This window comes from Cryptococcus neoformans, chromosome 1 (genome assembly GCF_000091045.1).
Source record: "Cryptococcus neoformans var. neoformans JEC21 chromosome 1, complete sequence".
Classification (NCBI taxonomy): domain Eukaryota; kingdom Fungi; phylum Basidiomycota; class Tremellomycetes; order Tremellales; family Cryptococcaceae; genus Cryptococcus; species Cryptococcus deneoformans.
In genome coordinates, this window is record NC_006670.1 from 2148201 (window position 1) to 2168377 (window position 20177).

General features: G+C 50.4%; 8 protein-coding genes across 8 annotated transcripts in view; 4 read left to right on the plus strand and 4 right to left on the minus strand.

The window, feature by feature from the left end:
• The window catches only part of CNA07780 (nicotinamidase, putative), a 1326-nt gene extending 709 nt beyond the window's left edge, over positions 1-617 (minus strand). Inside the window, exons 1-2 of the mRNA XM_024656397.1 lie at positions 152-617; positions 1-92 (exon numbers count right to left, since the gene is read on the minus strand). The exon at positions 1-92 is cut by the window's left edge and continues 118 nt beyond it. Coding sequence (XP_024512040.1) covers positions 1-92; positions 152-316 — 257 coding nt within the window. The 5' untranslated portion in view covers positions 317-617. The remainder of the gene's footprint in view (positions 93-151) is intronic.
• A 1588-nt stretch (positions 618-2205) lies between these two features.
• On the minus strand, positions 2206-3842 carry CNA07785 (hypothetical protein). Its single transcript, XM_024656117.1, has 5 exons — positions 3699-3842; positions 3325-3625; positions 3148-3261; positions 2750-3090; positions 2206-2686 (listed from the first exon to the last, which is right to left on the minus strand). Exons 4-5 carry the CDS (start codon positions 2850-2852, stop codon positions 2457-2459), a joined length of 333 nt encoding a protein of 110 aa, XP_024514189.1. The 5' UTR covers positions 2853-3090; positions 3148-3261; positions 3325-3625; positions 3699-3842; the 3' UTR covers positions 2206-2456.
• Positions 3843-4036: 194 nt separating this feature from the next.
• On the plus strand, positions 4037-5085 carry CNA07790 (calcineurin-binding protein - related). The gene is made up of 2 exons (XM_567126.2): positions 4037-4399; positions 4455-5085. Exons 1-2 carry the CDS (start codon positions 4089-4091, stop codon positions 4891-4893), a joined length of 750 nt encoding a protein of 249 aa, XP_567126.1. The 5' UTR covers positions 4037-4088; the 3' UTR covers positions 4894-5085.
• On the minus strand, positions 5042-8605 carry CNA07800 (hypothetical protein). Its single transcript, XM_567127.2, has 7 exons — positions 8355-8605; positions 7987-8293; positions 6053-7900; positions 5785-5975; positions 5655-5703; positions 5494-5590; positions 5042-5427 (listed from the first exon to the last, which is right to left on the minus strand). Exons 1-7 carry the CDS (start codon positions 8520-8522, stop codon positions 5163-5165), a joined length of 2925 nt encoding a protein of 974 aa, XP_567127.1. The 5' UTR covers positions 8523-8605; the 3' UTR covers positions 5042-5162.
• Positions 8606-8769: 164 nt separating this feature from the next.
• CNA07810 (conserved hypothetical protein) lies at positions 8770-10559 on the plus strand. Its single transcript, XM_567128.2, has 7 exons — positions 8770-8877; positions 8925-8946; positions 8998-9031; positions 9087-9177; positions 9259-9627; positions 9688-9953; positions 10043-10559. The coding sequence occupies exons 1-7, from the start codon at positions 8854-8856 to the stop codon at positions 10374-10376; spliced, it is 1140 nt and encodes a 379-aa protein (XP_567128.1). The 5' UTR covers positions 8770-8853; the 3' UTR covers positions 10377-10559.
• On the minus strand, positions 10518-13310 carry CNA07820 (hypothetical protein). The gene is made up of 4 exons (XM_024656398.1): positions 12939-13310; positions 12828-12883; positions 12679-12778; positions 10518-12628 (listed from the first exon to the last, which is right to left on the minus strand). Exons 1-4 carry the CDS (start codon positions 13107-13109, stop codon positions 10724-10726), a joined length of 2232 nt encoding a protein of 743 aa, XP_024512041.1. The 5' UTR covers positions 13110-13310; the 3' UTR covers positions 10518-10723.
• A 72-nt stretch (positions 13311-13382) lies between these two features.
• CNA07830 (hypothetical protein) lies at positions 13383-14322 on the plus strand. Its single transcript, XM_567130.2, has 4 exons — positions 13383-13498; positions 13745-13815; positions 13914-14013; positions 14161-14322. Exons 1-4 carry the CDS (start codon positions 13442-13444, stop codon positions 14194-14196), a joined length of 264 nt encoding a protein of 87 aa, XP_567130.1. The 5' UTR covers positions 13383-13441; the 3' UTR covers positions 14197-14322.
• A 139-nt stretch (positions 14323-14461) lies between these two features.
• Positions 14462-20168, plus strand: CNA07840 (hypothetical protein). The gene is made up of 5 exons (XM_024656399.1): positions 14462-14594; positions 14661-15560; positions 15695-18325; positions 18377-19644; positions 19750-20168. The coding sequence occupies exons 1-5, from the start codon at positions 14570-14572 to the stop codon at positions 20068-20070; spliced, it is 5145 nt and encodes a 1714-aa protein (XP_024512042.1). The 5' UTR covers positions 14462-14569; the 3' UTR covers positions 20071-20168.
• The last annotated feature ends 9 nt before the right edge of the window (positions 20169-20177 follow it).

Here is a 20177-nt window from a genome sequence, read left to right on the forward strand (position 1 = left end):
TCTCCGTGGGCGTTGACCAATGGCAACTGAGTATATGCCTGATTGGGTGGGTGAGCCGAAGCAAACGATATATGACCCTTTGGATGATAGTCCTGTCATTATGCAACTCTGTAAGCACCCTGCACCCCATTAGAGGGGGAAGAATACCTACCTGGCTCACTACAACCACTGCCCAGTCCCATTTCCGGTCGAGCAGTCCAGTTATTACGGGCAAAACCTCTCTCCCGTTTGGCACTGCCAAAGACCCCGTGGGCGGCAAAAAGTCGTTTTGAACGTCTACGATGATTAGTGCCGTGCTGGCAGGCATACTGGCCATGTTGGGATGTATGGATGCATAGACAAATTGTTTCAGTTCTGGTTGGGCCGAGGAATATACGGCTGTTTGTCGCCATCGGGTAAACTGGTCGTATGTGGGGCCAGTGCTCTGGAGAGTTCCCCCCCTTGGCCACAGCCCGTTTCAAATATAAAAGTTAAGACCTGACAGGCTTCAAGTCTACTGGCCATGTTGGGATGTACGGATGCATAGACAAATTTGTTGAGTTCTGGTTGGGCCGAGGACTATACGGCTGTTTGTCGCCATGGGGTAAACTGGTCGTATGTGGGCCGGTGCTCTGGAGATTTCTCCCCTTGGCTACAGCCCGTTTTCAAATATAAAAGTTAAGACCTGATTAGAGCTAAGATCGGTCTTAGTTTTAACTTTTAATTAATGTTTGTATGGAGAATTAGCTATTAATAGCCCGTTTCAAATATAAAAGTTACGACCTGATTAGAGCTAAGATCGGTCTTAGTTGTAACTTTTAATTAATGTTTGTATGGAGAATTAGCTATTAATAGCCCGTTTCAAATATAAAAGTTAAGACCTGATTAGAGCTAAGATCGGCCTTGGTTTTAACTCTTAATTAATGTTTGTATAGGGAATTAGCTAAAATTATAGGTATAGCCTGTTTCAAATATAAAATTAGCCTGCTTCAAATATAAAATCCACGTACGCCGCAACTTTTAATTATTATTAGTTCTCAGACGGAATCAAATTTCGTTAACTTTGTATGTGGTGATATTTGAAACCCTTTAATTATTTTATTGCCGTCTTTTGACTTGTGCCGATCTTTAACTTGTAGTTTTGACTTTTGATTGATTAAATTACATAATCAATGCGAGACGCGACTTTCGAAGCATGCGAATCGCTGTTCCGTCATCACCTTCGTTCGCTTCGTTCGCTTCATTCGCTTCGTTCGTTCAAAAGATTACTCCTTCCTAGCACAACAGCTCATTTTCACAATTTCCCTTCAAATGTGGGTGACCAAACCTAGAAGGTCCGGTACCCATCTCAGCAGAAACGTTCCCGGCAACACCCGTGTGGATGGGATAGCCCTGCTCGGCAAACTCTTTCAGGATGACCTCCGTCGCGACACTGATCTTGCCGACAGCGGAAGATCGACCTGTTTGTATAGCTCCCGTTGTCATAATCGCCAAGCCAGTCTACAGGGTAGTTCAAAATCAGCCTCCCATTGGTTCCCGTATGCTTGGTCTACATAATACGACGCTCTACTGAGGGAGAGCTAGAGAAGAGAAGACAGGATCTTGCTGTAGCCCTGCTGTATCACGAAGGTGTGCCACAGAAGGTGTCAGGATGAAGTGCAGATATGGTTGACTTGTGCATGTTACTTCTCACCACTACATTGCATACATAGAGACCAGGGCTGTCCATCTTCTTTCTCTTCTTTTGCAGCTCCAGCGGCTATTCATCGTACTTGCTTAGGATGGTGGACCTAATCACCCAGATTACTATCACTACATCCTTTCAATCCGCATTGCGAGTCACAAATAGTCCGCCATCTTCATTCAACAGTTCTATCAAATATACTCCCGAACAAAAGCTTGCCCCTCGACCGAAAGCGTCTGAAGCATGTGGCATGCTTCAAATAATATGAGATCTCGAGTCTTCTTTCACATAGTGAGTTTACCCGTATGCCTGTTGTGTTCAGTACATGACCGCAGAAACATTCTCCTTCCTCTAATCTACGCTACCCCTACATCGATCGTCGATTCATCGCTTTATTCTGATAGCGTGATTCCAGCTGCGCCACGTTATGCGTTACGCGTGCTGGAATTTGTGTTGTAGGGTTGAGCGGGAGCCGAGTAAATCATCAAGTGAGTTGATTCACACGTATTTACTCAACTATGCATGTGTGAAATTACTCTGCCAGGAAGTTTGATCGTATACCATTTTGGCACTTGATCTAAAAGGATCTTCTATTCAGTACAACAAAGTTTACTTCGGTACAACAAAGCAGCATCGTCGCATAATAAAACGCCCAAGACACAAACAACATACAACCCTTGACAGCTATTGTCTCACTGAGTGATGAAATATGGCAATAATTTCACCTTCATTGGCGAAGTCAATACCAAGTTTCTCACATCGCATAGCATATTCGGATACCGGCACCTGCATTTCAAATGATGCATTCGAGATCAAAAACTCCTGTCAAAAGTTTAGCTTTGAGACAATTTATAGAGTGGAAATTTAGCCGTAATATAAGTTCTTTGTCTTCATTGACACCTGTAAGAAGACCACCGCCAAATGGATTGGCGACATTTTTAACCCCAGACGTTGAGCTCTTCGAACTATGCGCAGATGCCTTGTTAGCTACTGTGACCGTTGCATCCAGTGCTAGAATCTTGCCTGAGGTCACCGGAATAATATTAGCCAGCTAGCGTTGTGCGTATGGAGACAAATTGTCCTTACCAGCCAAAACGCGACTATAGGTCAAGCTATAGGTCATGTTCTCCCCCTTCCTCTGCCGCGTGATGAAGTCTTCATACGCCGCTCTAATCAACTGAGCAGACATAGACGGGTTGATCTTGTCTTCAACACTGTTGGGCTCATTTTCGTCATCGTTACCGACGCATTCATTTGCAGTACCCCGTCCAAGAGGTGGGGAATTTCCAGCGATCTGCGATACAGCTCGAGAAGCCCGCGCCAGAGATGAAGGATATTATTTGGTAGGCGCTGAGTTAAGATGACGTTCTCTGGCGGCAGCTTTGTAGTACTCCCCCTCTTTTCGAAGGTTTATAACATGTGCAGTTCTGTATAATGCTTGATAAGGCCCACATCTCAAGGAGTAACTCGAGATAATGGCTCACGCTTTAGTCCTTCTTCCAGTTGGCCAAAATGGCATGTAGTTCGGAACTCCACAATCATGTCATATAATTCTCGTGTTGTGAGAGCAGCCTTGGAGGTGAAATGAGGAAGCTTCCCTGTATTCAAATCAGATTTCATCATTCCACTTGCGCTCCCGTAAGCTGTGTTGTTTTGCCCACCTTGCTGCCATGGCATTTGGTTTGACCAGTAGCTGTCAGTAGTCGGGAAAACTGCTTTGTGAAAATCACAGATATACTGAGGACTAATTGTCCTTTTGTTGTTCATCACTCCATAAACTTGACGGAAAGGCTTCCATCCTTTTCGATTGACACGCGATGTACACCCTTCATGTGGGCAGCGGCACAGGTTCATGCCGGGGAAGAAGACAGGGTGAATCACAAGAACCGGTCAACCAAGGACACAAAAGGGTTGTTAGATATGATACGACCGCGGAACTGCCGTTCTGATATCGTGGGCGGCCTTGGTTATGTCATCAGTGGACGGGAGCAAGCAAGTCCAAAAAGATGCAATGACCAAGGATATGGTTACTTACCCCATTCGATTTTGATTGCACCCTCTCCAATATCTTAACGTACTCTATCACTCCCGCTACAAAATCCATTTGCTCTTCTGTCGCTACGCACCCAGATTTCTGCCATATCTTTATCTGTTGTTTAATTCTAGCATCTGAAAGGTCGCCATCCTTGCTACTATCATATACAGCCATTTGTTGCTGTCCTCCGAAGAACCCTGAGTCTTGCTCGTTATCGCTGCGTGCGTGCGCTCTCGTCATCATCTCCCCGTCGGCTGCCTCCACCCTCCACCGCACAACGCCGCTTCATCGCATCCTCCCCCTGCTTTGCCATCTCCATCTCTTCTACAATTCTCTCCATATCCCCAACAACATCTCTTCAATTGTCACATTAATAAGGATCTGGAAAAAATGACCATAAGCCCACCGCAAAGACCCAACGGCCAGCCTATCCAGCACGAGCCCACCAACACACTCGCCCTCCTTCTTCCTCACCCTACCTTGTTTGCACCTCCAGTCCTCGATTTGTTGCGCGCACACTATGAACATTTCGGGAGAATAGCTCACTGGGCTCCCGTAAGGGGGTTCGGAAGGGCCATAGTAGTATTCGAGAGCGAAGAAGAGGCTGAAAATGCGAAAAGACAAGGTGACTGGTTGAAATTGGACGTTCCTGTGGGTGGCGAGGAAAAGATCGACAACGAAGGAAAGCTGAAAGACATCGAGTATGTGGACCTATCTAAGAGCTCTGTGATGCAGTAAGCTTACAGACATGAACAGGCTGGTCCTTCGATTATATTACCTTCCACCGACAACCCTCAACCCCGACCCAGCCACCACGCACCTTGCACCACCTCCTCTTCCACACAACTTTCTCATCTCCCCGCCAGGTTCTCCGCCTGAAGGCTGGGAACCTGCAGCGGAAGAAGCCCCTAACCGTACCATCCTCCCTGAGGACTTGCAGCGTGCACTGGAAACGCTGGAGCTGAACAGTGGGAGCAAGGCAGATGACGGGAAGGAGATCATCTTGGACGAAGGGGGGGTGAGGGTGCAAGTGGAAGATACGACCAAACAGGAGAGATACGGTGGGGAGGATTATGAAATGGGGGAGACATTGGAATCTGGGACTGATGCTTGGAATCCTCCTAGTCAGTCTGGCGGTATGGGGACACCTGGCTTTGGAGTGAAGATTATGCCCACGGCAATGCCTCCTTTATGATCCGCCATCATCCGAGTCTTGGGAGGAGCCGAGGGAAGAGGTGGTGTAAGGACGCAAGGCATCACGAGAGAACGACGTCATGACCTCATGTCAACCAGCATTGTACATATATACTTTTTGTAGACCCAATTCAATCATCTCAAAACCACACAAATTCATGCAGTGATATAGAACATCCCATGTATATCAAACCACATATGCTCGATAACCAATCGTATCTTACAACAAGACTCTGATCATTCGTGGCGTGTACAATCATCAAAAGTCGATTAATCTCTCCCAGTCTTGAGCTCTACGCCCACGTTCACCGTCATCAGGATGATGTAACCTGCTATGAGACATACCGCCCAACGCCTATCGATCAGGTATCCGTTGAGAGGCACAAATATGGCGGTAGCCACAAGCATGAGGATGAGGCCAGTGGCTGAAACCCATAATGTCGGTGAAAAATCGACAATGATGGGTGAATGCGGGGAGGAAAAGAGGAGGTGGTAGGTACCTGAACCACCGACACCGAGAAGGAGGTTAAGCATACTTATCAAGTCGATGGTAAGTCAGTTGACGAGGTCTCAAAATGGCTCAGGGTGGGAAAAGACTTACGGGCCACCAAAACAGGCTGCATAGGCCATCGCTGGGGCAAACTGTGCCACAGTGACGTTGGCTACTAAGTCGGCGAGAGAATTCCCCACAGCAAAGACTTTAAAAAAATCTCATTAGTATACTTTGGATGTTAAAAAGAACTAATCAGAGTGGGAACTTACTGGTGAGGCCAATAATTGCGTCGCTCAATCCCAGAATCTCTCCCAACGTCTTCACATTACAGGTCAGCAACCCACAACTTGCGTTCATAAAAGCTCTCAAAGAATGCCGAAGAAAAGAAAAGAAACTTACACTCAGGACATCAACCACCTCATCCGCAATTGCAGCAATCCACATCATACTGCAGATAAACCCTGCAAAACATCTCACCAAACGCCATGGTTGAGCTGTCCCGTCTTTGCCAAACAAGAGGACGGGGATGGCGACGATCAGACCGGCGATGGAGGATCCAAGCATGACCCATTTGAAGTAGGTTTGATTGTCTTTGGTGGTATATCAGCGGCAGCATTTCTTTATAAATGGAGGGGTGAGGGCACGGAACCGAGATGGATAAACGTACTGAACATGATGAAACAGCAAAAAGCAGGACCCAAGACACATTGTGTCGCGACGAGATACTTGTTGAATTCCATTGCCTGTTCACACGCTTCCTCGCATTCGTCATCAATCTCTTTTCCTTCTTCCCTTGCAAAAAAGTCTTCTTCCTCTTCATAGCCATCCTCCTCTTCGTTCCTCGCCGGGCTCAAGCCTCCTGACCCTAAATTCCCTTCGTCCTCGTCTCCATATTCCACATGCTGGTTCATCCGACTCTTAGCAGCGTGGTAAATCCTCCCTAGGGGAGAATGAAGCGGGGAAAAACCGTGGTCTACGAGATGATGGAGTTCTTCACCTATCTGAGGGTTGAGTAATCGGTCCGCTTCTTCTTCGCCTTGATCATAATCATACTCTTCCCCTTCCCCATGTCCATACGTTTCATGGTCTTCATCGGTATCGTCATCTCGGTCATATCCATCATCCAAATAGTCACCGCTTAAATCTCCATCGTCCCCACCTCCATATTCATCCCCGTCTTCAAGCCTCACCCCACCTTGCTCCATCTCATTCCCATCATCCACCACAGGTAAAGTCAACGTCAGCGCCAAAATGGCGGGGACGGACATGGTGGCGAGAATCATGCCGAGTACCGATTTGTGGCGGAAAGATTGAAGGGAAGGGAAAAGAATACGAAGAGCGATTTTGATGTTTTTGTGAATCTTTTGGCGTCTCGAGGTGGCGGAGGATAAGGAAGGAGTAAGGAGTAAAGGTGGGGAGGAGGTATGTCCAGAAGGGTCGATGATGGATATGGCAGGGACAGGTGGTTTGTGTGATGAGCGTGTGTGGGAGAAACTGTTATGAGGGATGATCAACTTGGCTAAGCTGGGTTTTGAGTTTGAGGGAGACGTTTGTTCCGAAGGGGTGGTAAAACCAGTTAAAGGAGTAGGCGGGTGACCGGTTTGGTCTGACCAAGGGTTCAGCTCGGAAGAGCTTATACCTAACCCTACAGGAGTCGGTGTCTTTATTTGGTCATCCCCTTCTGAGGAACGAGGTGATGCGGGGATAGGAGAGGGGGCAGAGATGGTCCGTCTGCGGTCTCGATCTATAATATCGACAGAGTGAGTGGATGACCTTCTTCTTCCCATGGAGCTTGTTCTTCTCTCCATCCCTATGGTTTGCGGCTGGAACGCATGTCCTTGAGAGATCGATCGTCTATGGCTATGGCCTACAGGTCCAAAATAATCCGGCCTCTCTCTACCACCGCCTGGTGTAGGTGTACCACCAGGACTATTTGACCTCGTACTTGACTGAGTTGAGCCTTCTCGTCTTAATGAATTGACAACGTCCCGGAATTCGACGGCACCCAAGAGAGACATGTTCGCTCGTGGTGTAGGGAGATCCAAAGGCTCGCTGTAATAATGGTGGGGAATGAGGTTGGAATGAGAGCATGATCTCCGTCGTCGAGTAGGTGTTTCGCTCTCAGGAGTAAGGAGGATAGCTTGTTCCTGATCGGCGGCGTGGATAGGGACAGGCGAAGGGTGTTCCATGGGCGAAGGCGGTCGGGGACTAAGACGGCCGTTCACGACCACTGGTTTGATTAGTTGAGAGATGGAGTTTGATGATAACTTGTGTTTAAGCCCGTGCCGTCTCCTTATCCGCCTCATCCACCAACTTTCGGAGACGACAACTCCAACGTAGACCACGTATAGGCCTACCATTGAGCCTGACTCGGCAAATGTGAGATGGCCATCATGGAGGGCGACGATGAGCATCAAGACGGCGATGGTGAAGAATATGACGTCCCTTCGAAACGCATTTTTAGGGACATGGAAAGGGCGGATGAAGGCGATGGAGCCGACGACTATGGATACAACTATTTTCAGGTATCATGTTAGCGGCGTGGATCGAGTAACCGTGGAACACGTGGAGGAAGCATTGGAATCGAAATGTATAACGTACTGAAACTAGCAGCTCCAATGAGCTCCCCAACGGCCAGTCCCAGTGTCCCGCTACTCATGGCAGAGAATGTACTGAACACATCTGGGCTTCCATTACCGAAAGCTAGAAAGGTGACTCCGGCTGTGCTCTCGTTTAGCCCCAGATATGCCGCCACTGTGGATAAGTTGGGACAGAAAAAGTCGGCGGCTGATATTCCAATAAAGGAAAAGAGAAAGGCGAGGATGAAAAGGAGGAATAGAATGAATATGGGTCTGTAGGTGAGTGGAAGTGCGTTGTACCAGTCAAGGTAAGGGAAGTCGAGGATTGACTGGTGCAGTTGTGTGAGTAATGCGAAAGATCTCGAGTTAGCGAGTTGAGAGTACACTCACATCATCATCAGAAGATATACCTCCTTCTACAAAACGTTTCAACAGTGGGGCGTTCCTTGGTAATGTGCGTCCACCGATTCGGCGAGTGGTATTCAGGAGGATGACATGGATGGATATGCTGGCTGCGAGAAGGAGCCAAGCCCTCCTCCTCTGATTGCTCGATGGCATGTGTTGTAGTAGTGAATGGTCCTTAGCGCTTGTTTGCGAGTGTTATACGGTCAGTGACTTCCTGTGGGCATACTTTTTCTATTGTAATAATCGCTTCGATATAGACTTGAAAGGATTTGTACATGAGTAGGCCAAGAAGCTGTGAAGAGGTTAGTTATGACGTAACAACACGGGACCAATCACTACGCTTTATCTTCGCAAATAATCCGGTTTTGTTGTACGGTTGTTCTATTAAATCTCGCGTTCTTGTGCCCACCACATCATCGGCAACTCACCAACTGCGTACAAGAGCAGCAACGTTGAAGATAAAGACATAAAGAAACAGATCAACATGCCCCATGCTGCAAGGAAAAAGGTCAGCTCGGTCCGCATGATCGTCGTCCACTATTGACACTCTTGCAGGTGCTCTTGATGGGCAAATCAGGTGAATAATCAGCAAACTGATGGGATAAAATAAATGCTAAACATTATGTAGGGTCCGGAAAGACATCCATGCGATCAGTCATCTTGTAAAGAGTTTGGCTATTGACTCTAAAGGCCAACGCTGACTACTCACTGATTTAGCTCAAACTTTAGTGCAAAAGATACTCGAAGGTTAGGAGCTACCATCGATGTCGAACAATCTGCTGTTCGCTTCCTCGGTGGTCTCGTACTGGTACGTTTCATCTGATTTTACGGAATGCACGCAGAGAGACAAAGGCAGACAGAAACATGGGCTGACTTCCGATCACTTTAGAATCTGTGGGACTGTGGTGGTCAATCCGCCTTTGTAGATAACTACCTCTCTTCCCAAAAAGATACCATCTTCTCAAACGTCGCCGTCCTCATCTACGTATTTGATAATACCACTTCCGAATGGGAATCCGATATTACGTATTTCGAGGAAATCCTCCTCGCCCTGCGCGAGAACTCGCCAGATGCTGGGGTGTGGTGTTTGATAAACAAGATGGATCTGATAGATAAGGAGGATCCAAAGAGGAAGAGATATAATGAGAGAAAGGAAGAGTTGATGAGGGTGAATGAAAAGGTTGAAAAGGAGGTGGAAGAGCGAGGGAGGGAGATTACGTGTTTCCCGACAAGTATCTGGGATGAGTCGCTGTACAAGGTGCTTCATCTCACAGGCTCTGTTTCAATGAGGCTGTCTTGCTGACATTCATCTTTTCAGGCTTGGTCATCAATTATTCACACACTCATCCCAAACATCTCCCTCATAACCTCCCACCTCACCTACCTCCGAGACCTCTGTTTATGCGTGGAGGCAGTCATGTTTGAAGCAGAAACATTTTTGGTCATTGCTAAATCCGGTTCACCGCTAGATTGCGATCCGTCCGATTTGGACGCTGTGGAAGCGAAAGCGGGAGGAAAGGATTTGGATAGACAGAGGTTTGAGAAGATCTCGGAGATCATAAAAGGTTTTAGGAAAGTCTGCCAGTATGTCTTCTCTCCTCTCCTCCCTTACACAGAATTTTGTCCTTTTTTGTCTTTCCGACCAGCTAACCATCGATGGTGCGGACACACAGACGTAATCACGAACGATACCAAGGGTTTCAAGCCAAGTTTGACGCCTGCACCGTCGTCCTCGAACCGCTCTCGAAAAATACATTCATCCTCCTGGTCTCTAACGATCCGAGGATAGAAACAGGTGCGATGTTGTATAATATACATCGAGCGCAGACGCATGTGGCCGAGTTTGGAGTGGGTAAGATTGTGTTGGAGAGGAAATGCGGGATATGCAAACGCGATCCAAAAGCCAAGTATGAGTGTAAAGAGGAAGATGATCCAAGTGTGCCAGCGTGGGATGCGGTAGATAAGGAAGACGCACCGTTGATGCAGCCAAGCATCGGAACGAGATGATCTATTACTTGATTAGTACTGATTAGTAGGCGGTCGTGGTTGGGATGATGTACCTGTGGAATCAGTGGATCTTGGTACGTACTGGACACGGAATGCAGAAAGGAGGAGGAAATGTTAAAAAGGATATCAGAAGATAGTGTAGCATCGTTGTGTTTATATGTTATGGGATTTCACCAGCAGTACAAAAAAGGAATAACATCGGATAAGTAAATGATACAGTAAAGGCATAGTAAAGAGAAACCCCACTTTCGCAGCAACAGACCAAAGAAGCAACAAGCTCGACCAAAACCAAGACAAAACTACTAGAAAAAAAAGCCGCCAACTGAAACCTATCTAAAACTCCATTCTTATCCAAACTCTGCCATCAACCTATCAAACTCTTCTGTACCAATCGCTCCCCCACCATTCCCATCTCCTCCAGCATCACCGAAATTGAAATCATTCATATCGATCCCTCCCAGATCCCCGAAACCGTTACTGTCCATCCCTCCCATCCCTGCAAAGTTATCCATCCCGCTCATCCCTCCCATGGAACCGAGATTCAGATCGAGGTTATCCAACCCACCGCCACCGCCCAGGCTATCCATATTATTCCCGATCCCACCGAGGTTGTCCATCCCCCCTAGGTTATTCGAGAGGTTACCCATACTATCCATCCCGCCAATGTTGCCAACGTTGCCGAGCATAAAGTTTTGCGCAGGGTCGGATATGGGGATGGATGCAGACGTGGATGTGGATGCGGATGTTGGGGTTTGGCTGTTGTTTTTATTCAGATTTTCATTTCGATTCTGATTCTGATTTTGGATTTGATTTTGGTTCTTGTTTGACAACTGGGTCTGAGGCTTGACTTGTGGTTTAGCTTGGGACTCAGCTTGTGTCGCTGTCGTTCCGGGTGCGGATTCGGATTCGGGTTTGGGGATGTCATCTTCCGGCCGCATAGTGGAGATGATATCATCTGCCGCTGCAAATAATTCTTCCAAGGTTTCTTGTTTTGTTGGCTGCCCTGGTCCGGTCGTTGCGCCGGCGTTGACGTTGGGTTTGGCGTTGTTATTAGTATTAGTACCAGTGTCAGTCCCCGTGCCGGGGTCGGTAACAGGTCGAGTGTCCTCGGCTCCTGCTGTCGCAGCATTCGACGCCGGATTAGAATCTCCTTCCCCCAGTCCCAATCCCATCCCCATCCCGGCTCCCACCCCGGCCCCGCCAGTACCACTGCCCCCCTGGAACAAGCCGGCCAAAGCAGAGAAATCATGTTCCGTATTCAGACCAAAGTCTAGTGTCCCCGCGCCTTTACCCGCACCTGCTGCATTTTGAGCCTCCGAGTTTGCAAACGCCGGAAGAGAAGGAGACTGGTCCTGGTTGATCGTAAGATTGAGGTCGGTGGAAAACCCGAGTGAAGCGAGGACGTCGTCTGCGAGGGAAGATGGTTCTGGTTCAGTTTGATTTTGATTTTGATTTTGAGTCTGGGTTTGCGTCTGGGTTTGGGTTTGGGTGGCAAGTTGTGATTGCGATTGGAGTTTTGAAATATCGGTAGCCTCGTCGTCAAGGGTAAGGTCAATGACCTCTGCACGCTTTTCTGCTGATCCTTCTTGTCCCTGCGCCTTTTCTTGGGCTTGCCCCTGCACTTGTCCCAAGCCCAAGCCCAGCCCCAGCCCCTGTCCCTGCTGAGGCTGACTCTGATTGTTGATTTGGGCAGAAGTATTAGATGTGCCATCGAGATGAATCCCGAATGGTGTTGGGTCGCCACTGATCAGCTGATTCAGCTCGTTGAATCCGAGAGACGAAAAGTCGACTGCTCCTGCTCCTGTTTCTGTGCCTGCACCCGCGGCCACCGCCGACCCATCTGCAGGGATGGCGATAGAAGACGCAGCTGTTCCCGGTAACGCGGGCGGCGGAGCACCGGGCGCCTCTTGTAACGCCTGGCCGTCAAACGCGAGGCTGGAAGCAGCGCCCAAAGGGATTGGGGACGAAAATCCGCCCATTTGGGCATGCGTTTGCGGCTGCGGTCCATGCGCCTTTTCGTGCCCGTTGTGGAGGCGGGCGGCATCGCCAAGATGGGGCGGGATCGGGAGAGGTGCCTGGGCGGATATCTTTGATGCCTGCAGAGAAGAAGCGGCGGCGGCGGAGGCCGGGGAGGAAGACTTGGGCGGGAGAGCGGGGATGGCGGGGGTGGGTATGGAGGTCGCGAGTGTGACCGACCTGGGGAGGGGAAGCGGGGGAGTCGAAGAAAGGGCCCTTGGGCGGTCGCCTTTGGACTTTGTATACCGTGTTAGCGCAGGGGCAGGGCCGGACAACGGCGACGTACATCGTCCCAGTGGACTTGGGTGCGCAGACTCTCGTACGCCCGCCACGAAAGTTCCAGCTGCTGCTGGAGCTGGACGGGCACTTTTGCATTCTTCAGTCCTCTGTGCTGCAGTCAGCCTCAGTCTGGAACCTCAGTCTGGATGCACTGACATTCTTCGCGAGTAGTCCATATACCGGAATATCAACGCCGCCTGAATCACCACTTGCTGCAGACAGAACCGTCAGACATCTCCCCCTCCCCGGGATGGCTATTGCACCTACCGAATAGAGCTTCTCTACGCCCTTGAGCAGATCCGGCTCACCACCAGCACCGGCACTAGCACTAGCACTAGCACCATCATCCCCAGCCCCTGTCTCGGCATGCTTCGCCCGTTTCGGATTCCGATCGTCCGTCTCTGCGGAAGGCCGTTTCTTGACGCTGCTCGATGACATTCTGGCTATCGACTAGTCATCTAGCGTGATTCGCTGTGAGACAAATGGTCGATCCAAAGGATGGGCGGAAGGCCGGAATCACGTCCGGTGGTCGCGTCCGAGGCAGCTGCGTCGCGGAAATGTTTCAATCTCCACCATCTCTGCTGCTCAATCATCATCATCATCGATCACCACATGCACCTTTTGCCACGTCATCTAGGCACATATTACATAAACTGACCTCACCACCCGACAGCAGACGCCGCCCCCCCGAATTCCCCCTCCTCTTCTCCAAGCCACGCAATCTGCCTTCCTTGCAAACAGCTTTACAGTCACCACTCTACAACCACAAAATGATCGCTCTCCGTGCTGCCACCTCTGCCCGCGTCGCCGTTTCCAGGGCTCCAGCTGTAAGTTTCGCAAGTCTTCACATCGTCCCGCGTCTCCCCCTTCTTTGCTGGTGAATGTGTGCCGGCGTATCGTTGCTAGAGATGTGTTTGGTGTGCATGGCTGGATAGTGTAGTAGAAGCTTGTGCTGACGAGTGGACCCATCTTTTCCTCACATCTACTATGCTGGCCCTTTTCTGCCTCACCTCATCTCCACTCGCCCCCACGACCCAATCCGCGTATGACGATCTGGCGTTGCTCCGCTGCAGTCCATGTTTGTCCGATACTATGCTCCCGACATCAGGTCCGAGGGTGCTACCGCCTCTTCCACCTCTTTCCAGTGAGTCTTTCATGTCGGAATCTTGATTCATCGGCATTCTGGAACAATGGGCCGTATAGCTGACTTTTTTTCCCCTTTTCCCTTTTCACCTGAAATAGCGAGCGAGAGCAGGCCAAGGAGGCTCAGTACGTCAGGCAGCGAGAGGCTGAGAAGCTCAAGGCTGCCAAGGCCAAGCTCGCCGAGGCTCAGGCCGAGGTCGTAAGTCGTCTTCCCCTCTTTCACGCATCTATATCCATTACCATCCTATCATCGTTCTCCACGGCGGTGTATCTGTGACGATTAATTGAAGGGTGGTGTGTGCTGACGAATGCCTTTTTTTTTCCTTGGTCGGGCGGTAATCTATAGGAGAAGCAGCAGAAGGTTGTCGACTCCCACGAATAAGTGCTTGAGAGTGTAGTGTAGTCAAGGAGAAATGCATAAAGAAATGGGATAGTTTTTCGGTAGTCGAAACCAGCAGGCAAACGAAATGAATTTATCGTGGATGGCATTTGCACATGCACTCTTGAGTGATTGAACACTGCGGTGGACAGTATGCGGTGTGCCGGAAGCGGGATGGGAAAGGTTTCTGCAGGCTGTGTTTCTGGTTTGGCCGAGTTTGGGAATCGGCTATTAGAAGTTATGACGTAGTGTTCTAATCCATTCTCCATCTTCTCATTTCCCGCTGCTTCACCGCTGTAACACTGTACAACTCTGTACGACATCTCTCTAGCCATATGCCCACTCTGCTCTCGCCGCTATCCCCATTCCTATCCCGATGAACAGGAATAATCCAGCGGGCGGTAGGTCCCCGTCCCAGAGCCGATCCCATGTCTCCACGTTCACCCCGCTCACTCGTCATACTGTAGCCGCAGCCCGCAAACCTCGTAAGAAACCCAAGGCTTCCCCATCGCCGGCCGGCCATTCTCTCCCCACCTCCACTTCTCCAGCTCCCAATCCAGCTTCTGGTTCCATGCCCATGTCAATCCCAATGACCATGGGAGAAAGAGACAGGGAGGAAAGACCGATCCCGAGACCGTACCTCGCTCTGGCGCCGTCCCCTATTTCAAGCATGTCCCCTTCTGCAGCTGAGCGGATGGTCTTGCCTTCCAATTTCATCCGGCAATCGCAGGCGCAGGCGCAGGCGCAGGGACATCAAGTACAAACAACTGCAGAAGCCGGTCCGGGACCCTCGACATCGACTTTGAACATTGCTGGATCCAGTGCTCATCCTCAGGCTCACGCGGAGACTCAAGGGAAAGGGAAAGAGAAAGGAAAGAAGAAACGGACGAGGTACGCTTCAGGTCTCCTTTCCCCACCCGCTGTAGTCCCCGGTGGGACGCCGGGTGTACCCAGAGTTCAAGTGTATTCGCAACCTGGGAAACGGAGGAGTCGGTCCGCCGCCAACCCCGGTGCTGGTGCGGAAACCGCTGGGACAAGGACGGGAGGCGGATTGGGAATGTCAACGGATGGACCTTCCGCAAGTCGGACGAGGCTTGATACGCTCCAGACACATAACCCTAGTCAAATATCCCTCGGCCAACTCGGGCAGGTGCTCAATTCCGATCCGACATCTTACGAGACGCCAGGTGAGCCTCCTCAACAGTCGCAACAACAACCCCAGAGGAGGAGAAGACGAGTGGTAACGGGGGATAATAATGAAGAAGGCGGAGGTGTAAGAAGACGGTTGACGGTTAGTTCAAGAGAGGAAGGCAGGGCGTTGGGTGTTGCCAGAGGGGCTAGTATGAGACGGAGGAATTTATGGGATGGTGCGTCCTTTGTTCCTTTGTTGAAAATCGCTCCCATCCATTCAAAATAGGGATCGGGTTTTTAAAAGTACAAAAGCTGACAAATGACCTTTACATTTTCAATTTTTATTTTTTAACCTGTTTACGACAAATAGAGATACCAGAGGCGATCGTCCAGGAGACGGGGGAACCACCACCGCCCTTTCCGTTTCCAAGTTCGTCCAATAGGTTACCGGGTTTCAATCCTTCTCAATCTCCTTCCAGCGAGAGAGGAAGAGGTGGAAATGGAGGAGAAGGCGAGCAAAATGAGCAAGATGATGGACGGGAAAGACGACCGAGATCACCACCGCCGAGTTGGGAGCAGGCTGTTGGTTTGGTACCTTTACCTACACCCGCTGCGTCTTCCGGTAACACCGCGACCCCCCGGGCGACCGCCCCACCTGACACGTCTTCTGTACCCCGTCTTATCATACCCGATCAATCCTATTCAATATCGGTATCACCTACGTCGAGTCGGTACGAATCCGCTCCTTCATCACCGTTCCTCTCCCCCGCATCTACCATGGACCCGTCTACTACTTTCCATCGTCATCCGCCGGCTATTGCGGTACCCCCACACTTGCGTTCCGCCCTAGAGTCAACCTCCACCTCTACCTCCACCTCGGCCTTTGTCTCGGCCAACCCTTCTACGGCCCCTTCAACATGCAGTACAATCGCGGTCGATCAAGATCCAAATGCGGATGCCGATGGGCTTGGGATGACAGCGGAAGAACGGCTTGATCGGAAATTGTGGAATGCAGATATCCTAGCGGGATATTCGTTGGAGGAGAGGGTGAGGAGGGAGTGGGATAGGCGGAAGCTAAGGGAGAGGGAGCAATCGCAATCGCAATCGCAATCGCAAGCACAGGGGCAAAACGAGGAGGAGGAGGGGGGGCGAGAGGGTGAGCTCGTACAGGGGACAGAGGTGGGAATGGGGACTCTCTCAGAGAGGCAAGTGTCTGAAGCGACAGACGCGACAGAGATGATGGAGGAGGGTCAAAGGGCGGAAGGGGCGGAGACAGCGGAACCCAGACTTTTGAGTCCAAGTTTGGAAAATGGCTCAGGCTTGGGCTTGGGTTCGGGCTCGGGGTCGGGCTCGCCAACTGTGCGTTCGAGATCTTTGGAAGGTTGGTCTCCAGATGTGGAACCGGGATCCGTATCCAAACACGAGTATAAGCACGAGCGCGGGCCCAAGGCTGAACATCAACTTGGATCAGATCCACGACCATCGCCGCAACTCCAGCACAATCAAGACCAAAATCAAGCGCAAGCGCAAGACGCGAAAAAGCATTCAGAGTCCTCTTCCTCCGAGGTTGGAGCTCCAGCTGATGCTGGACAGCCCTCTTTCAGCAGGAAGCAGCCTACAAGCACAGGCACAAGCACAAGTATAGCGCCATCCACCGCACCGCTAGCCGCACCTTTACTCTCCCCACCAATAATTTTGCCGTCTCATGAGCATGAGCATGAGCTGCCGCAACCATCTACCACCAAGCCCAAGGAAAAAGTGGGGAGGAAGAAAAATGCTAATGTCGTTGATGTTGGCGCAAGCAAGGCTGCTGATCAGCAGTCAACCGGGATTGAACTTACCATTCCCACACCCACACCCACATCCACATCTACGTCCACACCCACATCCACATCTACGTCCACACCCACTCCTCATTCGAAAGAAAAAGAAAAAGCACAGGCTGCTCAGACTCAAATTTTAGAGGAAAAGCAATCTCTTACTGCAGAACAACCTCCCGAAAGAGTCAAAGAGAAGAAGGAGAAAGAAAAGTCCAAATTCTCAGCTCCCGAATTATCGTCGTCCTTACCAAAGGAGAAGAGGAAAGACAAAAGAGCAATAGAGAAGAAACCTTCTCAGCCTTTGCAACCTTTGAGACCGCTTTTCCACAAGATCCCTTGGGGCAGCTCGCCCAACGTCGATACGGCTGGTGTTGGCGTCACATCATCTCAAGACAAGCCCTCCGGTCGTTCCACTCGTCTTGGGGAAAGTGAAGAGAATGTGCAAGCTGCTGGAGCGTCATTTGAGAAGAGGAGAGAGAGTGAGGGACTGCAAGGAAGGAGGTTGAATGAGGAAGTGCAGAGAAGGAAGAGTGAGAATGATGTTGGGTTTAGGGTTGGGAGCCCGAGAGAGGCAGGTAAGGGGGAAAAGACGGGATTACCGCCTAATAGGGAGGCAGCGTTGAAGCGAAGGGATTTGCAACTCCCAGCACAGACGCCCAAACTTCAATCGCGACCGGCTCAACCCCAGGGGTCTACGACGCAATATAAATCTGCCTTGCCACGATTGACACCACCTGTGGAACAGCCCGTACAAACCGCCAAATCCAAAGCTGACATTGCGCCACCTGTACCAGCCAAGGCAAAGGTGGCGGAGGACAAGCAGCCCAAGGAAGAAAAGCTACTTCAGCGCCTCTCAGGACCTTTGGTCGATATTGATGATCCTGAGCCTAGACTTGTTCCCAAGTTCCAATCCCAGGCCCCATCTAGCACCTCCACCACTCAACCTCAATACCCCCCAATTACCCAAGTCGGAGTTAATCAAGAGGCGAAGGGTAAAAAGGATAAACGTGTTTCTCGAGAGAGTATAACGGCGCTGGCAGCTTCGTCGGCTGATCTTTTACAGCTCCTCGAGTCGTCTGCGGAGGAAGATCCTTCCAACTCTAATTCGAGCTTGAAGGATGTGAACCAATCGAGAACAGAGGAACCTGCTCGAGATATGACAGAGGGGACCTTGGGCATAGGTACTTCCACCACTCTTACGCCTTTTTGCGCCGGTGCTGATGCGAAATTAGAAACGACGCCTAGCCGAGGTCCATCTTCTCTAGGCGCGATGGCAGCTGCAACCAAGAAGAAGGTCCCTCCGCCTCCACCACCTCCTGTTTCGAGATCTAGGTTGCATTTATCAAAGTCAATGGGTACCTTGCGTCCTTCGGAAGGGGTCGAACGGGGGAAACAAGATGGACAGGCTACTGGTGAGGACGGGACACAGAATGCACGGGTACCTCGTACTCCTCCCCTACCGCCTCAGTTACCTAAACGACGTCCACCTCCGCCTCCACCGCCTAGGCATCCTGCGGCTATCGCCAGACTCCCACCCCCTCCTCCTCCTCCTCAATCACAAGCAGAACCACGAGCTAGAGCTCCACCTCCGCCCCCGCCACTCCCGCCTCGTCCAAGGCCTTTGAGCGGCATCTCATATCAGACTATATCTTCTGTCTCTCAGGTTTCGTCCGCTGGTGCGCCTGCGCACGGGCAAAAAGTTGATACGGCTCTGCAAGCTCAACGACAAGCACAAGCTCAGGAGCCAGAGGAAGATGAAGAAGGAGATCTCCCAGGAAGTGAAAATGTTTCTCCAGGTCTGGTGAGGCGACCTTTAGGTCCTCGCCCCGCTCCTCCTCCCCGTCCTACTTTACCTTCTCGACTCAGGTTGTTTGGAAATAACCAAACGAACTCTGGCCAGAGAATGGATTCCCGGATGGCGGATGTACCTCAGAGTCAGAGACTGGGCCAGGAAGAAAGAGTTGGAGAAATGGATAGTGGCTCGAAGTTTGTAGAGCACATTGAACGAGGAGGGATCCCACCTCCCCCTCCACCTACTCTGCAAACTCGTGCTCGGGAGACACTTCGACCTACGCCTGTGTCAACCCTCACGCCCACCCCAATCCCGGCTCTTAGGCTGAACAACTCCACGACAACCAATGGTTCCCGCCCATCCCCAGTCGAAAGATCACATAGCGATTTCCCCCCTCTCCCGACCCAGTCTCAGCTGCGGATACATCAGATGAACGAGAGGGAGAGCGATAATCGATGGGCGTCGACTGTTGATTTAAGGGAGAGGCCTTTAAGTCCTGCGACTTCTGCGACTCCTGTGATTGGCAGCCGGGGCGCGGGAGATGGGGATGAAAGTAGGATAAGCCCGGTGGAAACGCCTAGACGTGAAGAAGGTGAAGGACCCGGTGTGGGGTTGCACAGTCAAGCACAGGGACAGAGGGGGATAAGAGAGTATACGGATTTGGACCTGTTTGTTTCGAGGTTGGAAGGAAGTGGGCGCGAGTATGAAGTGAGTCCGTCTCCCATTGTCATGTCTTGTAAAGTTTAAAAGTCAAAATGACAGTGGCTGATGTGATTGACTTCTTTTTTTCTTTCTTTTTTTTTGGGAAAACAGGGTTATTCACAACTAACGACCTTCCTCGGCCCTTCTAAACCTACTGCCGCATCTCCCGAAGCGATCTCCACCCTGCTCCCAGGACTCATCACCATCGATTCTCGCCGTACCACGCCACAAGGTAAAGTGAAGCTTAAACTTTCGCTCTTGGGGGTCAGAGTGGGTAAATGCCCAATCTGCTTGAGTCAGTTTAGGGGGGGTGAGAAAGGGGTGTTGACACCGACTTGCGTGCATGCGGCCCATCAAAGTTGTGCATTAAGGTGGTTTAGGGAGGATAGAAGGTGTTTTGTCTGTAGAGAGATTTTGAAGGAGGAAGAGTAAGGAGTCAGAGTTAAGGGAGATGGAAGAATGGATCAGTTAGATATTGTAGCGATTACTGAGAAAGTGGGATAGTATAATTAGCATCATGTATATTTTGACTCTATAGC